Raw genomic sequence first — 24,002 nt, 5'->3', positions numbered from 1 at the left:
AATGGCCTGTCATTAAGGGGGGCAAATCCTTCCAGGGCTAAAGTGGTTGAAGAAGAATTGACCCCTAAAAATATTTAGTTAAACTCACAAGGGCTTTTTTACCACTACTATTCCTTTATATTGACTATTTAAATTTACAAATGCAGCAATTTAAGATTTGGAAGGTTTAGCACTGGGAAACACTTGAAAGATAAATAATGGAAAATTGTATACTCGCCATTCCATAATCTTTCTTTCCTGGTGCATCTTCATGGAAGCATACATATGGGTTGTGACTCCGCCCCCACAACCTGATAGGACTGGTTAACTATAAATCAAAGACAGACCCGCCTCACAGCATTCTCTGTAACTCTCACCCATTGGGTGGGCATCTGTAAATTACGGAAAGGTGAGTATACAATTTTCCACTTTCCTGGTGCATCATGGCAGCATACACATGGGAACTAACTCGCCATATGGGAGGGTGTGAGAAAAATGTTGTAATCATCAGGAGCGCAAGTATGCACCATGAATTTTCCAAATGTTACTGTGGCGAGCCGGGTTCACCTTGACCAGTGTAGTTCAGAGGTACCCAACTTGCCTCTTACTGCTATACCACTTGTACTCCAACATCCCCATTTCTTACCCTTCTAAAATGATGAGACCACACCTTCATTTTGGAGTATAAATGGCCATAGCAGCCTATTTATTATTTACACCATATAAATAACTCCAATATCAAATATATACCAAAATATCACCTCCGTAACAACTTGTTCAACTCCAGTCTGCTGGTCTTTGACGGCCGCCTGGAACTCCAACACATGTTCCACCAATACACTGCGGGACCTTTTTCCACACGATAGGCCTCCAGCAGATAATCGGCTCAGAGACAACCCCCTTCCCGCAGTGCAACCATTATAGTATTCCACCTAACGTTTCGCTGGAATACACCGGAGGGGCACATACTACCGATGAGCCCCCCACCCCTTTCCATCACATATGTTTACTGCCACCGTCAAAGACCAACAAAACACCGCCACAGCCCGCAAGAATGACACCTTACCCTTAAGGGCTCCCCCACACCCCCAGGGCCCGCTGGATCCCATCTTGCAGCCTCAGAGCCCAGAAAACAATCCCCACTACCTAGAGGTGTATTCTAACACCCCCAATTACAGGCCCACATTAGTTTCCACCTCTACTTGCCTGATCCCCAAGCCCCCCCATTCTGAGCCACAACCTCCCCACCACCTGAGTGTTAGACAACCGTACGAAGTCATAAAATATCTGACTTAACGTCCGAGATCAGCTCCCTGATCATTCAAACCCAAAAGCATTACCCCTTGCATGCATAACTCAAAGGCCGGTGGTTTATCCCGCCATGCCGAATGTTCCACTTCCCATATCACCTTGCTGCACTTCAACCCCCATACACCTAGCCAGTGAACACATGCCTCCCTCCTCTAACTACCCAACTGTCTGCCAACCGATCTCGCATCTGCTCTCCTGGCCCCCCAACAAACATACAGATAACAAAGAAAATCCAGACAAGTCCTCCATCTGGACGAAAAAAAACGCCAAACAAAGGCAGCACCAACTTTAAAATAAACCAATGTACCCCATACCACAAACAACACAGCTTGTAAGTACAGACTACTCCCCCACTCATGTTTTTTTTTTTTATTATTATTTATTCCACCACCACATGAAGGCATAGGTAAGTGCGTAATCGCTTTGCTTCCCACCTACCATTCCTCCTTACCACCGCCTCATTCAACCCACATCTGGCAGCTTCTACAGCCGCCCCGATGCGGGAGTGTGAAGTGTATTCTGCACCATCCAACCTTGCGTCCCAGTGGCATTTTCAGAACACCCATCCAAACTGGAACCTCGACCAATACTTCCCAGCCTTGTGCCACATGAACTGCCCCCCATGCCATCTGTTCCAAACCCTAGAAACTCCCTAACCCTTTTATCCCTTTTTTTTTTAATATTATTTATTTATTTTATTTTTATTACCCTGAATCCTGGTAACACAAACAGCAGCGCCTTCACCCCTCTAACCCTTAGATCATTTTTATATTCATTTTTTTTTATTGTCCAACCCAAACTCCTTTTTTCAATCCACTGTCAGGTACTCACCAAAGCCGAAGTGCTGAGAGCGGCTTCCCTTGCAGCTGGGTGCACAGTACCCCTGAGGTTGGAACAGTGGGTACAGGGCACGAAGAGGCACGGGTTGCCAGCAGGTGACTTGTATGCAGCAGGTCTTCTGAAGGAAGAGATGCCCGTCCAGAAGATCTTGGAACTGGTAGAAGTAAATGCCTGCCAGGGGTTCCAACACCTGGAGTGAAGGCCGAGGGTCAAACACAGGTACAGTCCGTGAGACAGAGGATATTCCGGAGACAGGCCGATGGTCAAACACAGGTACAGTCCGTGAGATAAAGGATATTCCAGAGGCAGGCCGAGGGTCAAGCACAGGTATCATTCCGTAAGCCAGCAAGGCTAAGTGCAGAAAGTCCGTTTAAACAAGCCAGGGGTCAGATCAGGAGAGAATCAGAGTAGTCTTCAAACAAGCCAGGTCACAACAGGAAGTGGTCAACAGGAACAGGAAACAGGAACCAGGAAACACAGGTGAGCTGAGGAGACAAACCAGCAAATACACAGAGCACATTGATGCCTTTTATAGGAATGTCAGGCCAATCAGGTAAGGCCCATAGCTGTGTGCATAGGTTTGCACATGCGTGTACGACATTGTATCGTACGACGCATATGCATGCGTCGTTGTGCAGCTCTTCCCCGCAGGCGCACGGGGAAGTGCCGACGTTGAAGTCTGGTGATTCTCTGACAGTGCCCCCCCCCAAGGGGCAGCCTCCGGATGCCCAATCTGGTTGGTTGCTTGGGGTGTCTCCGGTAAAAATCCCGTATCAGGCGAGGAGCGTGGATGTTACTGGAGGGTTCCCAAGAACTGTCTTCAGGGGGATACCCTTTCCATTTTACGAGGTATTGGGTCTGTCTTCCCCTTCTTCGACAGTCCATTATGGCTTCCACCTCGAATTCTTCCTCACCTTCGACTTTGACGGGTGGAGGTGGTGCCACTTGTCTTCCGGTGAAGGAGCTTAGAATCACTGGTTTTAATAGGGATGCATGGAACACCGGGTGAATTTTGTATGAACTAGGTAGCGCCAGTTCAAAAGCTACTGGGTTTACTACCCTTTTGATTTCAAAGGGGCCAATGAACTTGGGACCGAGCTTCCGAGACGGGTATGGCAATCTCAGGTTGGCAGAAGATAACCAAACCTTATCCCCGATCTTGAAACTTGGGCAACTCCTTCTTCCTCTATTATAGTACACCTCATAGTCTCTTTGAGCCTTCTTCATGGCCTCCTGAATCTGAAGGAAATTGTCCTGAATTGACTTTACCCGTTCTTGGACTGCAGGAGCGGAGACTTCAGGGACGGAATCTGGCAAGAAAGAAGGGTGGTAGCCATAGTTCGCCCAAAATGGAGTTTGGTTGGTAGCGGAATGTACAGAGTTATTATAAGCAAATTCCGCGCAGGGCAGGAGAGAAGACCAATCGTCTTGGGAGCAGGAGCAAAAGCAGCGGAGGTATTGCTCTAACGTTTGATTCGTCCTTTCTGTTTGCCCATTGCTTTGCGGATGGTATGCGGAAGATAGAGAGGTCTTGATCTCCAGTGCCTTGCAGAGATTCTTCCAAAATTTGGAGGTGAATTGAATTCCTCTATCAGACACGATATTGGAGGGGACACCGTGTAGCCTCACAACTTCCTTGATGAAAATATTTGCTGTAGCCGCAGCAGAGGGAGTGCCACACATGGGTAGGAAGTGCGCCATCTTCGAGAGGCGATCTACTACTACTAGGATCGTGGTAAACTTGTCTGAAGGTGGCAGATCCACAATAAAATCCATAGAGATCTCTCTCCAGGGACGTTCGGGAACAGGTAAGGATCTCAAAAGTCCCCATGCTTTGGTGTTAGCACCCTTATTTCGTTGGCAGGTAATACAAGACTGGACATAGTTCCTGCAATCCTTCCTCCAACCTGGCCACCAGAAAGAACGATAGATCAGATCAGCAGTCTTCTGGACCCCAAAATGTCCTGCCATCTTATGATCGTGAAAGGTCTGCAAAATCCGGAGCCTTACAGAGGGAGGAATGAATATCTTGTTGTGTGCCCATAGTAAACCCTCTTTCTTTTCTAGGGAGGATGCTGTAGTTTCGGAAATTTGACCGGTGGCTTGTTTAATGGCTGATTCTAGGTCTGGCTGAATGATTTGGAGGAAGTTGTGTGGAGACAGAATAGTTGCAGGTTCAGGTGGCTCTTCTGCTTCTGGAAACATTCGGGAGAGTGCGTCCGCTTTTCCATTTTTGGAACCGGGGTGGTAGGTGATGTGGAAATTAAACCTGGAGAAAAAGAGGACCCAGCGTGCTTGTCGAGGTCTGAGGCGTTTGGCAGCTCTAAGGTACTCCAGGTTCCTGTGGTCTGTGAAGATCATGATGGGTTGAGACGCACCCTCCAATAGATACCTCCACTCTTCCAGGGCGAATTTTATAGCGAGAAGTTCTCGGTCCCCGACATCGTAATTCCTCTCTGGAGGACTGAGTTTCCGGGAGGCGAAGGCAACTGGGTGAAGGAGAGCCTTCGGGCCACTCCTTTGGGAAAGAATCGCCCCTGCTGTGGATTCGGAGGCGTCTACCTCCAATACATAAGAAAGACTTGGGTCGGGATGCCGGAGGATAGGTGCTGATGTGAAAAGTCTCTTTAGTTCATCAAAAGCTTCCTGAGCTTGCTGAGACCACTGGAATTTAACTTGCTGACGGGTTAGTTGAGTAATAGGGGAAATGATCGTGGAGAATCCCTGAATAAACCTGCGATAAAAGTTGGCGAAGCCAACAAATCGCTGAACAGATCTCTTGTCTGTGGGTGCTGGCCATTCTTGGATAGCTTTGACCTTTTGTGGGTCCATTGATATTCCCCCTGTGGTGATGATGAACCCGAGGAATTGGATAGTGTCTTTTTCAAACTCACATTTCTCTCCTTTTAGGTAGAGCCCATGCTCTCTGAGGATGAGGAGGATCTTCCTGACGTGTGTTCGGTGTGTTTCTAGTGTGTTGGAGAAAATCAAAATATCGTCAAGATACACAATTACAAAGTTGTCTAGATACTCACGGAAAATATCGTTGACGAGGTGTTGGAATGTGGCCGGGGCATTGCAGAGCCCGAAGGGCATCACTAGGTATTCAAAGTGTCCGAATCTAGACCTGAAAGCCGTTTTCCACTCATCTCCATCGCGGATTCGGACTAAATTATATGCTCCCCGCAGGTCTAGTTTAGTGAATACCTTAGCAGTTCTTAGGCGTTGGAAGAGTTCAGGGATGAGGGGAAGTGGATACCGATTCTTAATAGTAATTTTATTAAGTTCCCTGTAGTCCACACAGGGCCTGAGTGAACCATCCTTTTTCTCAACGAAAAAGATGCCTGCGCCAGCTGGAGAAGAGGATGGTCGGATAAATCCTTTTTCTAGGTTTTCATCAATGTAAGAACGCAGAGCTTCCAATTCGGTTTCCGATAATGGGAAGATCCGCCCGAATGGTATTTCGGAACCGGGTAGCAGATCAATCGGGCAGTCATAGGGCCGATGGGGCGGCAGAGTATCAGCTTTCTTTTTGTCAAAAATGTCCAAAAAGTCATGATAAGCTGAGGGGACATGCAGGAGATTGTCAGGACTAGTCTGTATTGTCAAGCAAGAGGTAGACTTGTGGGAGGTTGGCAGGAGACAGTGCTGTGAACAGTAGGGAGAAGAAAAGCGTACTTCCTTCTTATTCCATTTAATCAGTGGGTCGTGGGCTTGTAACCAAGGAAACCCGAGGATGATCGGAAACATCGGAGAATGGATAATGTCGAAGCGAAGAAATTCGCGATGGCCGGAATCAGTGGATGTTAAGATTGGTACCGTTTCTTGGGTCACGGGACCAGAGCAGGGTAGGGAGCCGTCAGCCAGGTGGATTTGTAGATGTTGTTTCTTAGTGCAGAGAGGAATGTGCAGTTTCCGAGCTAAAGTTAAGTCCATGAAACAACTGCAGGCTCCTGAGTCAATGATGGCTCCCAGCCGAACCTCCTCTTCCGCCACCTGTAATGAAATCGGGAGGACAAGATGAGATTGGGTGAAACCTGAAATTTGAGGATTCTTCGCAGCATGAGGTCGGCACTTACTGGGCCTTACAGGACAGCTGCGCAGGAAATGGCCCGATTCACCACAGTACAGACAAAGATTGGCTTGACGCCGACGGAGTCTCTCATCAGGGGTGAGTGGAGCCCGGACTAGGCCCAGCTGCATGGGTTCACTGTCAGCAGAGGAGGAAGGGACTGGAGCAGGTATAGGCAAGGGGGGTACCCGGGGTAGCATCCACATGGGTTTAGATGATTGAAGGCGCTCAGAGCGACGCTCCCGTAAACGTCGGTCAAGCTTGGTAGCCAACTGGACTAAGTCTTCTAAAGATGCAGGGGTATCTACCCGGGCCAGTTCGTCCTTTAGGGTCTCAGAGAGGCCTAGGCGAAATTGATATTTAAGGGCAGCCTCGTTCCAGTCAGTGTCCCCAGAGCATTTGCGAAACTCTACGATATAGTCCTCTACCGGTCTTTTTCCCTGGGTTAGGGAGTGCAGGATGGCTTCGGCTGTAGCGGTGCGTTGAGGGTCATCATACAATTGTGACATGGCTACAAAAAAGGACTCTACGGAATCGAGAAGGGAGCTCTTCTGCTCCAGGAGGTTATGGGCCCAGGACTGTGGTTCATCGGAAAGCAGGGAGATGATGAAACCCACCTTCACTGATTCAGAGTGGAAAGTCCGGGGCTGCAGGGCCAGGTACAGGAGGCATGCGTTTTTGAACGCCCTAAACTTCTTGCGGTTGCCTGAAAAACGCTCAGGAGTAGGGACCCTGGGTTCCGGAAAGTTCATGACTACTGCAGGTGTAGCACTGCCTTGAATCTGCGAAGCGGAAGAGCTGCTGGCTGTAGAAGGCGAAGGATCCGATGGATTGGGAGAGATCGCCAGGTGCTGTAGCCGGCCTTCAATCTGAAAGTAGCCATCCTGGAGTCGCTGCACTGCCTGAGTGAGGGCTGCAACCTGCTGGCAGAGAACCTCAAGAGGTGAGCCAGCTCTGTCGGCTTCTGACATTGGCTGGTTTGTACTGTCAGGTACTCACCAAAGCCGAAGTGCTGAGAGCGGCTTCCCTTGCAGCTGGGTGCACAGTACCCCTGAGGTTGGAACAGTGGGTACAGGGCACGAAGAGGCACGGGTTGCCAGCAGGTGACTTGTATGCAGCAGGTCTTCTGAAGGAAGAGATGCCCGTCCAGAAGATCTTGGAACTGGTAGAAGTAAATGCCTGCCAGGGGTTCCAACACCTGGAGTGAAGGCCGAGGGTCAAACACAGGTACAGTCCGTGAGACAGAGGATATTCCGGAGACAGGCCGATGGTCAAACACAGGTACAGTCCGTGAGATAAAGGATATTCCAGAGGCAGGCCGAGGGTCAAGCACAGGTATCAGTCCGTAAGCCAGCAAGGCTAAGTGCAGAAAGTCCGTTTAAACAAGCCAGGGGTCAGATCAGGAGAGAATCAGAGTAGTCTTCAAACAAGCCGGGTCACAACAGGAAGTGGTCAACAGGAACAGGAAACAGGAACCAGGAAACACAGGTGAGCTGAGGAGACAAACCAGCAAATACACAGAGCACATTGATGCCTTTTATAGGAATGTCAGGCCAATCAGGTAAGGCCCATAGCTGTGTGCATAGGTTTGCACATGCGTGTACGACATTGTATCGTACGACGCATATGCATGCGTCGTTGTGCAGCTCTTCCCCGCAGGCGCACGGGGAAGTGCCGACGTTGAAGTCTGGTGATTCTCTGACAGTGCCCCCCCCCAAGGGGCAGCCTCCGGATGCCCAATCTGGTTGGTTGCTTGGGGTGTCTCCGGTAAAAATCCCGTATCAGGCGAGGAGCGTGGATGTTACTGGAGGGTTCCCAAGAACTGTCTTCAGGGGGATACCCTTTCCATTTTACGAGGTATTGGGTCTGTCTTCCCCTTCTTCGACAGTCCATTATGGCTTCCACCTCGAATTCTTCCTCACCTTCGACTTTGACGGGTGGAGGTGGTGCCACTTGTCTTCCGGTGAAGGAGCTTAGAATCACTGGTTTTAATAGGGATGCATGGAACACCGGGTGAATTTTGTATGAACTAGGTAGCGCCAGTTCAAAAGCTACTGGGTTTACTACCCTTTTGATTTCAAAGGGGCCAATGAACTTGGGACCGAGCTTCCGAGACGGGTATGGCAATCTCAGGTTGGCAGAAGATAACCAAACCTTATCCCCGATCTTGAAACTTGGGCAACTCCTTCTTCCTCTATTATAGTACACCTCATAGTCTCTTTGAGCCTTCTTCATGGCCTCCTGAATCTGAAGGAAATTGTCCTGAATTGACTTTACCCGTTCTTGGACTGCAGGAGCGGAGACTTCAGGGACGGAATCTGGCAAGAAAGAAGGGTGGTAGCCATAGTTCGCCCAAAATGGAGTTTGGTTGGTAGCGGAATGTACAGAGTTATTATAAGCAAATTCCGCGCAGGGCAGGAGAGAAGACCAATCGTCTTGGGAGCAGGAGCAAAAGCAGCGGAGGTATTGCTCTAACGTTTGATTCGTCCTTTCTGTTTGCCCATTGCTTTGCGGATGGTATGCGGAAGATAGAGAGGTCTTGATCTCCAGTGCCTTGCAGAGATTCTTCCAAAATTTGGAGGTGAATTGAATTCCTCTATCAGACACGATATTGGAGGGGACACCGTGTAGCCTCACAACTTCCTTGATGAAAATATTTGCTGTAGCCGCAGCAGAGGGAGTGCCACACATGGGTAGGAAGTGCGCCATCTTCGAGAGGCGATCTACTACTACTAGGATCGTGGTAAACTTGTCTGAAGGTGGCAGATCCACAATAAAATCCATAGAGATCTCTCTCCAGGGACGTTCGGGAACAGGTAAGGATCTCAAAAGTCCCCATGCTTTGGTGTTAGCACCCTTATTTCGTTGGCAGGTAATACAAGACTGGACATAGTTCCTGCAATCCTTCCTCCAACCTGGCCACCAGAAAGAACGATAGATCAGATCAGCAGTCTTCTGGACCCCAAAATGTCCTGCCATCTTATGATCGTGAAAGGTCTGCAAAATCCGGAGCCTTACAGAGGGAGGAATGAATATCTTGTTGTGTGCCCATAGTAAACCCTCTTTCTTTTCTAGGGAGGATGCTGTAGTTTCGGAAATTTGACCGGTGGCTTGTTTAATGGCTGATTCTAGGTCTGGCTGAATGATTTGGAGGAAGTTGTGTGGAGACAGAATAGTTGCAGGTTCAGGTGGCTCTTCTGCTTCTGGAAACATTCGGGAGAGTGCGTCCGCTTTTCCATTTTTGGAACCGGGGTGGTAGGTGATGTGGAAATTAAACCTGGAGAAAAAGAGGACCCAGCGTGCTTGTCGAGGTCTGAGGCGTTTGGCAGCTCTAAGGTACTCCAGGTTCCTGTGGTCTGTGAAGATCATGATGGGTTGAGACGCACCCTCCAATAGATACCTCCACTCTTCCAGGGCGAATTTTATAGCGAGAAGTTCTCGGTCCCCGACATCGTAATTCCTCTCTGGAGGACTGAGTTTCCGGGAGGCGAAGGCAACTGGGTGAAGGAGAGCCTTCGGGCCACTCCTTTGGGAAAGAATCGCCCCTGCTGTGGATTCGGAGGCGTCTACCTCCAATACATAAGAAAGACTTGGGTCGGGATGCCGGAGGATAGGTGCTGATGTGAAAAGTCTCTTTAGTTCATCAAAAGCTTCCTGAGCTTGCTGAGACCACTGGAATTTAACTTGCTGACGGGTTAGTTGAGTAATAGGGGAAATGATCGTGGAGAATCCCTGAATAAACCTGCGATAAAAGTTGGCGAAGCCAACAAATCGCTGAACAGATCTCTTGTCTGTGGGTGCTGGCCATTCTTGGATAGCTTTGACCTTTTGTGGGTCCATTGATATGCCCCCTGTGGTGATGATGAACCCGAGGAATTGGATAGTGTCTTTTTCAAACTCACATTTCTCTCCTTTTAGGTAGAGCCCATGCTCTCTGAGGATGAGGAGGATCTTCCTGACGTGTGTTCGGTGTGTTTCTAGTGTGTTGGAGAAAATCAAAATATCGTCAAGATACACAATTACAAAGTTGTCTAGATACTCACGGAAAATATCGTTGACGAGGTGTTGGAATGTGGCCGGGGCATTGCAGAGCCCGAAGGGCATCACTAGGTATTCAAAGTGTCCGAATCTAGACCTGAAAGCCGTTTTCCACTCATCTCCATCGCGGATTCGGACTAAATTATATGCTCCCCGCAGGTCTAGTTTAGTGAATACCTTAGCAGTTCTTAGGCGTTGGAAGAGTTCAGGGATGAGGGGAAGTGGATACCGATTCTTAATAGTAATTTTATTAAGTTCCCTGTAGTCCACACAGGGCCTGAGTGAACCATCCTTTTTCTCAACGAAAAAGATGCCTGCGCCAGCTGGAGAAGAGGATGGTCGGATAAATCCTTTTTCTAGGTTTTCATCAATGTAAGAACGCAGAGCTTCCAATTCGGTTTCCGATAATGGGAAGATCCGCCCGAATGGTATTTCGGAACCGGGTAGCAGATCAATCGGGCAGTCATAGGGCCGATGGGGCGGCAGAGTATCAGCTTTCTTTTTGTCAAAAATGTCCAAAAAGTCATGATAAGCTGAGGGGACATGCAGGAGATTGTCAGGACTAGTCTGTATTGTCAAGCAAGAGGTAGACTTGTGGGAGGTTGGCAGGAGACAGTGCTGTGAACAGTAGGGAGAAGAAAAGCGTACTTCCTTCTTATTCCATTTAATCAGTGGGTCGTGGGCTTGTAACCAAGGAAACCCGAGGATGATCGGAAACATCGGAGAATGGATAATGTCGAAGCGAAGAAATTCGCGATGGCCGGAATCAGTGGATGTTAAGATTGGTACCGTTTCTTGGGTCACGGGACCAGAGCAGGGTAGGGAGCCGTCAGCCAGGTGGATTTGTAGATGTTGTTTCTTAGTGCAGAGAGGAATGTGCAGTTTCCGAGCTAAAGTTAAGTCCATGAAACAACTGCAGGCTCCTGAGTCAATGATGGCTCCCAGCCGAACCTCCTCTTCCGCCACCTGTAATGAAATCGGGAGGACAAGATGAGATTGGGTGAAACCTGAAATTTGAGGATTCTTCGCAGCATGAGGTCGGCACTTACTGGGCCTAACAGGACAGCTGCGCAGGAAATGGCCCGATTCACCACAGTACAGACAAAGATTGGCTTGACGCCGACGGAGTCTCTCATCAGGGGTGAGTGGAGCCCGGACTAGGCCCAGCTGCATGGGTTCACTGTCAGCAGAGGAGGAAGGGACTGGAGCAGGTATAGGCAAGGGGGGTACCCGGGGTAGCATCCACATGGGTTTAGATGATTGAAGGCGCTCAGAGCGACGCTCCCGTAAACGTCGGTCAAGCTTGGTAGCCAACTGGACTAAGTCTTCTAAAGATGCAGGGGTATCTACCCGGGCCAGTTCGTCCTTTAGGGTCTCAGAGAGGCCTAGGCGAAATTGATATTTAAGGGCAGCCTCGTTCCAGTCAGTGTCCCCAGAGCATTTGCGAAACTCTACGATATAGTCCTCTACCGGTCTTTTTCCCTGGGTTAGGGAGTGCAGGATGGCTTCGGCTGTAGCGGTGCGTTGAGGGTCATCATACAATTGTGACATGGCTACAAAAAAGGACTCTACGGAATCGAGAAGGGAGCTCTTCTGCTCCAGGAGGTTATGGGCCCAGGACTGTGGTTCATCGGAAAGCAGGGAGATGATGAAACCCACCTTCACTGATTCAGAGTGGAAAGTCCGGGGCTGCAGGGCCAGGTACAGGAGGCATGCGTTTTTGAACGCCCTAAACTTCTTGCGGTTGCCTGAAAAACGCTCAGGAGTAGGGACCCTGGGTTCCGGAAAGTTCATGACTACTGCAGGTGTAGCACTGCCTTGAATCTGCGAAGCGGAAGAGCTGCTGGCTGTAGAAGGCGAAGGATCCGATGGATTGGGAGAGATCGCCAGGTGCTGTAGCCGGCCTTCAATCTGAAAGTAGCCATCCTGGAGTCGCTGCACTGCCTGAGTGAGGGCTGCAACCTGCTGGCAGAGAACCTCAAGAGGTGAGCCAGCTCTGTCGGCTTCTGACATTGGCTGGTTTGTACTGTCAGGTACTCACCAAAGCCGAAGTGCTGAGAGCGGCTTCCCTTGCAGCTGGGTGCACAGTACCCCTGAGGTTGGAACAGTGGGTACAGGGCACGAAGAGGCACGGGTTGCCAGCAGGTGACTTGTATGCAGCAGGTCTTCTGAAGGAAGAGATGCCCGTGCAGAAGATCTTGGAACTGGTAGAAGTAAATGCCTGCCAGGGGTTCCAACACCTGGAGTGAAGGCCGAGGGTCAAACACAGGTACAGTCCGTGAGACAGAGGATATTCCGGAGACAGGCCGATGGTCAAACACAGGTACAGTCCGTGAGATAAAGGATATTCCAGAGGCAGGCCGAGGGTCAAGCACAGGTATCAGTCCGTAAGCCAGCAAGGCTAAGTGCAGAAAGTCCGTTTAAACAAGCCAGGGGTCAGATCAGGAGAGAATCAGAGTAGCCTTCAAACAAGCCGGGTCACAACAGGAAGTGGTCAACAGGAACAGGAAACAGGAACCAGGAAACACAGGTGAGCTGAGGAGACAAACCAGAAAATACACAGAGCACATTGATGCCTTTTATAGGACTGTCAGGCCAATCAGGTAAGGCCCATAGCTGTGTGCATAGGTTTGCACATGCGTGTACGACATTGTATCGTACGACGCATATGCATGCGTCGTTGTGCAGCTCTTCCCCGCAGGCGCACGGGGAAGTGCCGACGTTGAAGTCTGGTGATTCTCTGACATCCACCCTGCACAGCAGGTTAAACAAAAGTCAAGAAACCCACCAGTTTCTGCTCGATGGCAGATACCAGATACGTTTACCAAGTTCCTGGAACCACAGTACCACCAACAGCCTTACCCCCCACACAGCCATGTTTGACCTCAGACTCCTGCACCGAACAATCCACCCTTCTTTTCATACCTTCACATAAGCCGCCCATGTGGACTCACTGGCTGACCGCCCTGTTACCTCCCGTGGTGACTCCAATGCCATCTCCCATATCCAGCCGAGTAGGGAACTCCTCCCCCTCCCCCTCTGTGTCCGGCTAACTCTCTGAACATATCCCACTGAAAATAGATGCAAGGAGTAAGCCCCCCATGTTTCCGAAGCCTGCAAGATGAATAGCATATCGAAAATGTTCAACTGCACCTAACGCAACACGAAATGGCGTAGCCGCCGTATGACCAGTTGTGACAACGCAGACATGTGGTTGACCACGTAAACCACACCCACCTAATCACAATTCAACTCCATGTCAGGTTTCTGCATGACCCTTACCCCAGCTCCATAGCCGGAACCACTGGAAAAATTCCAATAGCACACATTTACAAATGAACACCCCACTTCCACCCAACACAATTGGGGCCAAATTTTCTCACTCTATTGCCCTTGAAAGAGAAATTTCCCACAAACCTGTTTACCCCGCCATGTTCGTGACCTCTTTTCCCATCGACCTGGGATCCACCTATCGTCCGTTATATGCGGCCAAGAACTCGTACCAAACCTTCTAACCCTCCCTATGTTCCGCATTCCACTGTTTAAATTAGCCAGGGCCTGAAACCCCCAATGTAGCAGACGGCAGCCATCGGCCAAAACCCACTCATCGGAATAAAACCGGCAGGCGAAATTGAACTTACCCAGCAACGAATGCAAAGTCCTCAATTGTACCTCACGCGTCCCTGGGCCTCACACACCCCCTTCTATAGTACCTCCAACTTGGTCACTGGCAGATGACCCTCCGTAACCCCTGAAACAATCACAATGCCAGAACAAAATAGTACAATATCCCTCGTCGGCCCCTTTGTGTTTTGCAGCCAATGGCACTAATGAACCTACCTGCAATGTGCTGCAATGTATAAAGTATAATCGCACACACATCGGAGGAAGGCAGCCCAACACACAAACGTCCAAGCCATGTATGATTGAATCAGGGACCAACACGTCTCTACCCCCCCCACTCCGGTAAGAAACTAAACATCTAACCATAGCCCACTAAATTCAGCAACCCCTGGGCCGGCATCGTTCCAAGGAAAAAACTCCCCTTGCCAGCATCTATCCAGCAGCTAAAGCTCTCCGAATAAACTGGAAGCAAGTGGTACACGGATTCCTAATTTGCCATAGGCGCCCCTTTTCTGTCCCACCTAACCCACCTTATAGCTGTGTATGTGAAGTATCGGACACAGTGCACCGCATCGGATTATGACAGAACTTTTTTTTTTAAGGTTTATTTATTTTTTCTATTTTTTTTTTTTTTTTGACAGATAAGTGGGGAAACGAGGCAAAACTTGTTGGTTCCTTCTCAGGCACCACCCCCGCTGTAGACCCCATTAAAAAACCCCGGAGGCAAGCAGCCTCACCATTTCCGTATCTACTTATGAAAGGCTGCAACCTTTTCACCCCCTTCCAAAAGTCATCCCTTGTGTGACTAGGCTCGCCTGTACATTGTCCTCACATGAAGCCACAATACAATGGATGGGTCCCCCCACCCTTTTAACACTTGTGTTTAACGTCAAAAACCACCGAACTGACAGGAGCTCACATTGCACTGACAACCCACCCCCCTTCCTTTTTCGGCCGACCGTCCAGAGGGGGGTATATCCCCACTGAAGGAACTGCTTTGTGGGCCTCTACTACTACAGAAACCGCATCCAGAGGCCGCTATCCTTTGATCCCCATTAAGAGACGGCCATACCGACCTGCGCGGTCTAAACTGCTCATCATCCTGTAGCCAATCAGATCCCTCTTTTTAACATGTGCACCTACTAATGGCCTGCATATAACAGAACAAGGCCGAACCATGTTCGGGTTCTTTCCCCCCCATGACAATCGCATAATGGCGACCGCCTTCCGCAAAATCAATCGGTACCTCCTCTTACCTTCATCCTTTTTCCCTTAATCTTCCTGCATGACCCTATACACTTAAAATGTAAATTTCCCCCCACCCCCTTTTTTTTTTTAAAGGGGGCCATAATGAGAAGATCTCCACCCACTTACCTTTTCAAATCGTATCCCGGACTCCTATTTAATTGTGTTCCCAAGGCACCCATACATCTCACATTTTTTTTTTTTTTTTTGCATCTGCAATTCTTACCATCTCCATCCTACCATTACCTGACGACCCCACAGCTGCACCACTGTCCCCAAACTGGCAGGCGCACCGCCCACCACTTGTGGGCCAGCATCCACCACCTCTGTTCCCGGAGGAGCAACTGCCACCGACATTGCACCCCCCTTTCCAACCCCCCAACAAATCCTGCAATGCAACTTAAACGAAAAACCTTTAGACATTATTTGACTTACTGGGCTGACTGGAACCCCAACAGCCGCCTTGCTTGCCTCCATCGCTGGCTCGCATTCCTGTGGCTCCTCCTCCTCGCATACTGTCAGCTCGCCTTCCGACCTGTGGTCCTAGACCAGGACCAGTGGTGTCATCAGCCCCCCAGGCAAAGAGGTCCTGGGGGCCATGGAGTCCCTCCGTTGTAGTGCCTGTCTCACCCCCAAAACTCCGCCTCCTGCCACAGTTCCACAAATGCCCTCACATACTGTGACCTGGAAGGTCAACCTCGTCCTTCCACCGCCATCTTGTGCCATCTTGCGCCGCCCGTATAGGCCACGCCCACCCGCGGAGCCCTGCCCCCTTAAAACTTTTTTTTTATATACAAGCAGCCTGACGGCCATACTAATAAGTCTCCCTCGCTGAGCCTTCCTCCCCGCACAGCGATGCAGGCAGAGGAGGTAGTAGTCCTGCAAATCACGGGCGGGGAAGCGGCACCATAACGGCCCGTGGCCCCGCCCACCGAGCTGGGCTGGCGGCGTGGAGTCCGCCCAGACCCTGCTCATGCAGACGGCTGGCTATTCTTTGCTGGGGGAAAGGATTGTTCCCCCCAGAGGGCTCCTCGTCTGGTGCATGGCCCCGGATGAGGGCCCTGGTGAAAACAGAGTGCCAGAGGCCGCAAACTCTGCATGCACAGCACCCCTCACCTCCCAGCCTCCATCCGCTCACCTGGTCATCCATAAAGACCTTTATCCGAGTGACATCTCAGCCATGTTGGAGGAGCAGTGCAAAAAACTGCCTACTCCTTTCTTTCTCCACAACTTTCTGTTCCACAGCCTAGCCCCGCCTCCTGCTTATATATTACCACTCCCCCTTGGACTTTACTCACTGTCCCCTCCCCTCTTATCTCTTCATATTAACCCATGCATTGTCTCCCCTAAACACATGGTCATGCCCGACCCTGCACTACTTTTTCTTTTCTCTCTTTTCCATTTCGGGCCTCACCGTACAAATCTTGTTCCTCTTTCTAAAAGGAGTGAATGACAAAAGTGCTTTGAACACGACTCAGTTCAAGAACATTTATGACTATTCCTCATAAGATTAACATCCCACGACCTTAACCACTTCAGCCCCGGACCATTTGGCTGGCCAAAGACCAGAGCACTTTTTGCGATTTGGCGCTGCGTCACTTTAACTGACAATTGCGCGGTCGTGCAACGTGGCTCCCAAACAAAATTGACATCCATTTTTACCACAAATAGAGCTTTCTTTTGGTGGCATTTGATCACCTCTGTGGTTTGAATTTTTTACGCTATGAACAAAAATAGAGGGATAATTTTGGAAAAAACACATTTTTTACTTTGCTATAATATCCCCAAAAATATATAATTTTTTTTCTCAGGTTAGGTCGATATGTATTCTTCTACATATTTGGTTTGCACAAAAGTTATAACGTCTACAAATCAGGGGATAGTTTTATGGCATTTTTATTATTTTTTTTTACAAGTAATGGCGGTGATCAGCGATTTTTATCATGACTGCGACATTATGGCAGACACATCGGACATTTTTTACATCATTTTGGGACCATTGTCATTTATGCAGCGATCAGTGCTCTAAAAATGCATTGATTACTGTAAAAATTACACTGGCAGGGAAGGGGTTAACCAGTAGGGGGCAGTGAAGGGGTTAAGTGTGTCTGAGGGATGTGTTATATTTGTGGGGGGGAGGGGCTATGTGTGACATGACACTGATCACCGCTCCTGATTATAGGGATCTGTGATCAGTGTCCTGTCACTAGGCAGAATGGGGAGACGCTTGTTTACATCAGCATTTCCCCCGTTCTTCCCCTCTGTGAGACGATCGTGCGACCCCCCACGGGCATCGAGTCCGCAGCACCCGCGGTCACACTCACGGAGCTCGCAGCATGCGCCCACAATGCCACATCTTAAAGAGGAACGTACAGGTATGTTAATATAACCAGCCGTGCCATTTTGCCAATGTATTTTGGCGTGAGCCGGATGGCAAGTGATTAACTGCCCTTGCAAAAAAGTTTCTCTTGGGCAATCTTCAAACCTTGTGGCCCCTTTAAAGCGGTTGTAAGGAGTTTTTTTTTTACTTTTACCTACAGGAAAGCCTATAATAAGGCTTATCTGTAGGTAAAAAAATATCTCCTAAACTTGTATGGTTTAGGAGATATTCCCCTGGCAATGAGCCTCTGACTGCAGCGGCGCATGTGCACAGGGGATTTTCGGCTGAAAGCCCGGCAGACGCCAGACCCTGCCGGAAAGAAATCTCCCGCGTGCATGTGCGGGAGTGACAACATCACGGGTCTGGCCACTCACAGCGCCGGAGCCACGATACCCGGAAGACACGCCAAGGGAACATGTCAGCTCCCTTACCTAATCCCTATACCTTACAAGCAATGGGTGGTCTGACTGGACAGCGTTTCCCATAGAAACAGAGCAAAGCAGCCGACTGAAATGAAAAACAGCATCACACTAAGGCCGCGTACACACGGGCGGACTGTTCGCCCAACTTAGTCCGCTGAACAGTGTTTGGGCGGACAGTCCGCTCGTGTGTGGGCTTCAGCGGATTTGTTGCCCAAAATGCCATAAAACCATTTAGAACTCACATTTGCCATTAGTGATGATATCAGTGCTGAGCATGCTCAGATCACCATCCTGGACAAGCTCTAGCCAGGAAACACAGAGGCCTCATTACTTCCCGCCTCTCGTGATCACAGTGTACTTTCACTGCTACGGCCATCTTGGGAATGGCAAATGCCCCTAACACAGAGAAAAGAGGTAAAAAGCACATGGAAAGCAAAAAGAAACTCTGTGACTTGTGTCAAAGCTTGTTTAAAGGTTTCTTTGAGAAGACTGCACCACCAGAATGGGGCTCCAAACATATAGGCTCGTTTAGAGACTGTAGAGCAGGGGTCTTCAAACTACGGCCCTCCAGTTGTTCCAGAACTACAATTCCGATCATGCCTAGTCACATCTGTGAATGTCAGAGTTTTACAATGCCTCATGGGATGTATAGTTCCGCAACAGCTGGAGGGCCGTAGTTTGAGGATCCCTGCTGTAGAGGAAGGACTTCCACCCAGGAGAGGCTGAATCCGGCTGGAGTGACATTTGGTAAGGGATACCTCGCGATTCCAGTCCTGATCAGGTGAGAATAAAAAGGAGAATGCTGTGAGCCGGGTCTATCTTTGATTTATAGTTAACCAGACCTATCAGGTTGTGGGGGCGGAGTCACAACCCATATGTATGATGTCATGATGCACCAGGAAAGTACATTTTATATACAACTCTATAGATCAGACCAAAATGAAGAGGAAAGAGGGACAGAGGGACATTGCTCCAAATCAGGGACAGTCCCTCAAAATCCGGGACAGTTGGGAGCGATGATAAAAGAGAGAGAAATCCTCCAATCCCATCTACACAATCCTATACCTACAGAGGATCCAGAGGAAGGCCAAATAAAGGACGCTCCAATTTACTCCAGCAGGGGAAATGGGGGGGAGGAATGATTGTCTATTCATTGATGATTTATTGGTAGAATAATGGAGAGTATAGGGGTGTCAGAGGAGATTCCTCAATGATCTGAGATGGGAAGAAAACAGAGGAATCCCAGGAAGACCCGGAGGACTCTGATAGATGGAATCTGAATATTTCTGGGATCCTCATAGAGGGATATATGTTATATGAGGGGGAGGGGAGTACACTGTGACCTGACTGGGATCTGTATTCTGTCTGTGCAGGAAAAGTCCAGGAAATATTCACCCGGCCGGGATCTGACCTTCTCATCCCCATCAGAATCCATCTCACCCTCAACCATACAGATACAGGAAGATGTGACCGGATTTACTGGTACTATGAGAAATCTCATGGAGACTGGGAGGGAATAGCTGAACACAGGAATTGTAATCCGTCTGATGTCAGATATTTCCCCAATACAAGGATATCAGAGAATGGAAGTCTGATCATATCCAATGTGACTCCGGAGAATGACGGGATATACCATGTGTATATAGAGAACTCTACAGGACACCATATACAGAGAGATGATTACACCGTCCATGTAGAAGGTAAGTCCAGATGAGATTGTAGAGCGCTGTGTATGGGGGTCACATGACTGAAGACAATGGGTGTCATGTTAGTGGGGGGATTTAGTGTTGGGGGAGGGGTGCACACAGACACAATCTATCTCCTCCAGTCTCCAGGAAGATGTCTGCACACCTGATTATAGGTAAGGATGGGGGAGGGGCATGCTGTGTATATATTGGACCTGATCAATGGAAATGATTGTCTCTCTCAGTTCCAGTATCGGTTCCGCTCCTCCATGTCTCATGTCCCCGGAATGGCAGCGCTGAGATCTCCTGCAGGGTGGAGGAGGGGACTAAGCCGAATATCAGTCTATCTGTGATTGGAGGATCCCAGCGGAATTATTCCAATAACATTACAGCCATTGTGGGGTCCCCGGGGCCCTGGAACATCACCTGTACTGTGAAGAATGGGGTCAGCCAATCAGAGGAGAGCAGAGATGGGGGGTCACCTGTCCAGGGGGGGAGAGATCGGGGGATGGGCACAGAGACATGTAAACAGAGCAGGTGGGAGGGGCAGAAAACAAATAAGCTCCGCCCACTGACTGAATAGAGAATATGAAATATATACAGAAATGATAGATTTACATTACAGGTTTTATTTTTTAGTCCTGATCATAATAAAATAAAAACACAATATTTCCCCTTCACGGTGTTTGTTCTCAGAGGACAGGAAATGATTTCCAATCATAGATGGCGGATAATATTCCTGTCTATATAATACGCAGTCTAGAGCGGGTAACCACTTGCCCACCGGGCACTAAACCCCCTCCTGCCCAGACCGATTTCATGTTTCAATGCTGACACACTTTGAATGACAATTACACGGTCATACAACACTGTACCCAAATTACATTTTTATCATTTTTCCCCACAAATAGAGATTTCTTTTGGTGATATTTATTATTTTTGAATTTTTTCCTAAACAAACAAAAAAAATTAAAAATTTGGAAAAAAAATCATGCTTAACCGGTTACTGACCAGCGCACACCGATGTACATCGGCACAATGGCATGGGCAGGCAAATGGGCTTATCTGTACGTCCCTTTAAAATTGCTGCCCTGCCATCGTGAGCACGCCGCCGGCAGCGCGCTTGCGTGCCGGTCGGGACCCCCATGAGTCCGGTCGCGGGTCCCGTGGACTCAATCGCCACGGGCATACCCGTGATCATCTCACGGGGCGGCTGAACGGAGAGATGCCGTTGTAAACAGCATCTCCCCGTTCTGCCTAGCAACCAGTGACGTTGATCTCTGCTCCATGTGATTGGAGCAGAGATCAGTGTTCACTAAATTAAAGCCCAGCCCCCCACAGACACAGTTAGTAACACGCCCCTAGGAACACTTAACCCCTACACTGCCACCCACTGGTTAACCCCTTCACTGCCAGTGTCATTTACACAGGAATCACTGCATTTATATAGCACTGATTGCTGTATAAATGACAATGGTCCCAAAAATGTGTCAAAAATGTCCGATGTGTCCACCATAATGTCGCAGTCACAATAAAAATCGCTGATCGCCGCCATTACTAGTAAAAAAAAAAAATAATAAAAATGCCATAAAACTATCCCCTATTTTGTAAACGCTATAAATTTTGCGCAAACCAATCAATAATCGCTTATTGCGATTTTTTTTTTACCAAAAATATGTAGAAGAATACGTATCGGCCTAAACTGAGTGGAAAAATGTTTTTTTATATATTTTTGGGGGATATTTATTATAACAAAAAGTAAAAAATAATGCTTTTTTTTCAAAATTGTTGCTCTATTTTTGTTTATAGCGCAAAAAATGAAAACCGCAGAGGTGATCAAATACCACCAAAAGAAAGCTCTATTTGTGGGGAAAAAAGAACATCAATTTTGTTTGGGAGCCACGTCGCACGACTGCGCAATTGTCAGTTAAAACGACGCAGTGCCGAATCGCAAAAAGTGGTCTGGTCTTTGACAAGCAAAATGGTCCGGGGCTGAAGTGGTTAATAGTTTCTTATAAAATTTTGCAAACAGGTAATTTTTCTGCTTCATTGATATGCGCTGATGAGGCGGCACTGCTGGGCACTGATAAGATGGCACTGATGGGCATAATGGGGGCATAGATGAGTGGCACCGATGGGCCCTGATGGACACTGATAGGTGGCACTGATGTGCAGCAGCACTGTCCAGGCGGCACTGTGGGCACTGACAGGTGGCACTGTGGGCATTGTGGTATAGGATCTGAAGAACACGAGCAATTGTGGTAGCTTGAGGTGTACACTGTGCAGGAGGCACAATACACCGACTGTAACTGCACTAGGTTCAATCACAAGAAAAGAAGACGCTGTCCCTGCCTATCCTTCTCTCTATGAACGCTGCAGCACACTACACAAGGCCATCGTGCAGGCGGCCTTATATAGTGTGGGGTGTGTACTTAATGCCCTGAGCTATAATTAACCACAGACATCCTGCATGTGGCCAATTATGGCTCTGCTCAGTACCGGCGCTGTGATTGGCCAAGCATGTGGATCACAGTGCATGCTTGGCCAATCATCAGCCAGCAATGCACTGTGATGGCGCAGTGCCTTGTGGGCCGCGAGCGCCACACGAATATAGTGCCAACAGCCCACAAAGTTCTGGCTTCGCCAAACAGCCGGTGTTCAACTCGAACACCCAACTCATCCCAAGTCTTCATCAAGAGCCCCACAAGTCCCCACAAGTCTATAGCACGGCTCTTGTAATGTGGATTCCCTACAATTGTACAACAAACTTGTGAAGTCCGGCAAGTCTGGCAATAGCTTGTCAAGTCATCTTCAAACTTGCAGCTGATTGGCTATCTGGGCCCCTTCCTACACCTTGTGATAGGGGGCGCCCCTCTTTCTTATCTCAGAAGGTTGTTGGGTTTCCATTTTCTGATGTGACTGTTGTGTCTTCTCTTCTTATGATAATGATAATTGTATGAGAGGTCAGGACCCCACATATAGGATACAGGATTGTCTGCATGACAGTTTGAAATTCAAGCCATCCAAGGGCAGACTGATTGTACTGAAGTTGGCCCATCGGAGGACTTCAGAACAACCAGCCCGTCGTGTTCTTTTTTTTGTACAATCACTGCCGGTGTCTATAACCTCCAGCACTGATCATTGTATTCTGATGGCGGGGAAACCTTCCACTCTCAGAACACAAGGACTCCACAAGAGGGATTCTTCCCATCAACACTGACTGTGCTGATGGGGAATCAAGCGATTTTCTTTCCTTCAATCTGTGGAAGAAGAACCGAAAATGTAAAATGTATGTCTAGCCTTAGACCAAATAATACAAAATATCCAGAGAAGACATTTATTGTCCTCCACATGTCCATTGTCCTTGTCCATGTATGGATGGACGCCCACCATCATCTACTGGAAGGTCAGGGATTATCTTACCTGACTGCATTATATATGTAATACATTCTCTATTTATCATCTCTTCATAAAGTCCATCCAGTTCCACCAATAAAAGAGAAGAAATCCTCCAATCCCATCTACACAATCCTATACCTACAGAGGATCCAGAGGAAGGCCAAATAAAGGACGCTCCAATTTACTCCAGCAGGGGAAATGGGGGGAGGAATGATTGTCTATTCATTGATGATTTATTGGTAGAATAATGGAGAGTATAGGGGTGTCAGAGGAGATTCCTCAATGATCTGAGATGGGAAGAAAACAGAGGAATCCCAGGAAGACCCGGAGGACTCTGATAGATGGAATCTGAATATTTCTGGGATCCTCATAGAGGGATATATGTTATATGAGGGGGAGGGGAGTACACTGTGACCTGACTGGGATCTGTATTCTGTCTGTACAGGAAAAGTCCAGGAAATATTCACCCGGCCGGGATCTGACCTTCTCATCCCCATCAGAATCCATCTCACCCTCAACCATACAGATAGACAGAGATGTGACCGGATTATCTGGTACTATGAGAAATCTCCTGGAGACTGGAAGAAAATAGCTCAACACAGGAATTGTGATCCGTCTGATCTCAGATATTTCCCCAATACAAGGATATCAGAGAATGGAAGTCTGATCATATCCAATGTGACTCCGGAGAATGACGGGAGATACCGTGTGTATATATATAACTCTACAAGACAACTTATACAGAGAGATGATTACACCGTCCATGTAGAAGGTAAGTCCAGATGAGATTGTACAGCGCTGTGTATGGGGGTCACATGACTGAAGAAAATGGGTGTGATGTTAGTGGGGGGATTTAGTGTTGGGGGAGGGGTGCACACAGACACAATCTATCTCCTCCAGTCTCCAGGAAGATGTCTGCACACCTGATTATAGGTAAGGGTGGGGGAGGGGCATGCTGTGTATATATTGGACCTGATCAATGGAAATGATTGTCTCTCTCAGTTCCA

The 24,002-nt window shown here is 48.5% G+C and overlaps 1 protein-coding gene across 1 annotated transcript in view; it reads left to right on the top strand.

Moving 5' to 3' along the window:
• LOC143973417 (uncharacterized) overlaps positions 1-23,781 on the top strand; it is an 803,347-nt gene extending 779,566 nt beyond the window's left edge. Inside the window, exons 7-8 of the mRNA XM_077474404.1 lie at positions 19,285-19,611; positions 23,441-23,781. Of these exons, the coding sequence (XP_077330530.1) occupies positions 19,285-19,611; positions 23,441-23,781 (668 nt within the window). The remainder of the gene's footprint in view (positions 1-19,284; positions 19,612-23,440) is intronic.
• Positions 23,782-24,002: the final 221 nt, after the last annotated feature.

The sequence above is a fragment of the Lithobates pipiens genome, unplaced genomic scaffold (assembly GCF_037356315.1).
Source record: "Lithobates pipiens isolate NorthernLeopardFrog02 unplaced genomic scaffold, aLitPip1_a1.2 Scaffold_81, whole genome shotgun sequence".
Taxonomy (NCBI): domain Eukaryota; kingdom Metazoa; phylum Chordata; class Amphibia; order Anura; family Ranidae; genus Lithobates; species Lithobates pipiens.
The sequence above is the reverse complement of the archived record's forward strand: the minus strand, read 5'-3'. Positions and strand labels throughout refer to the sequence as shown.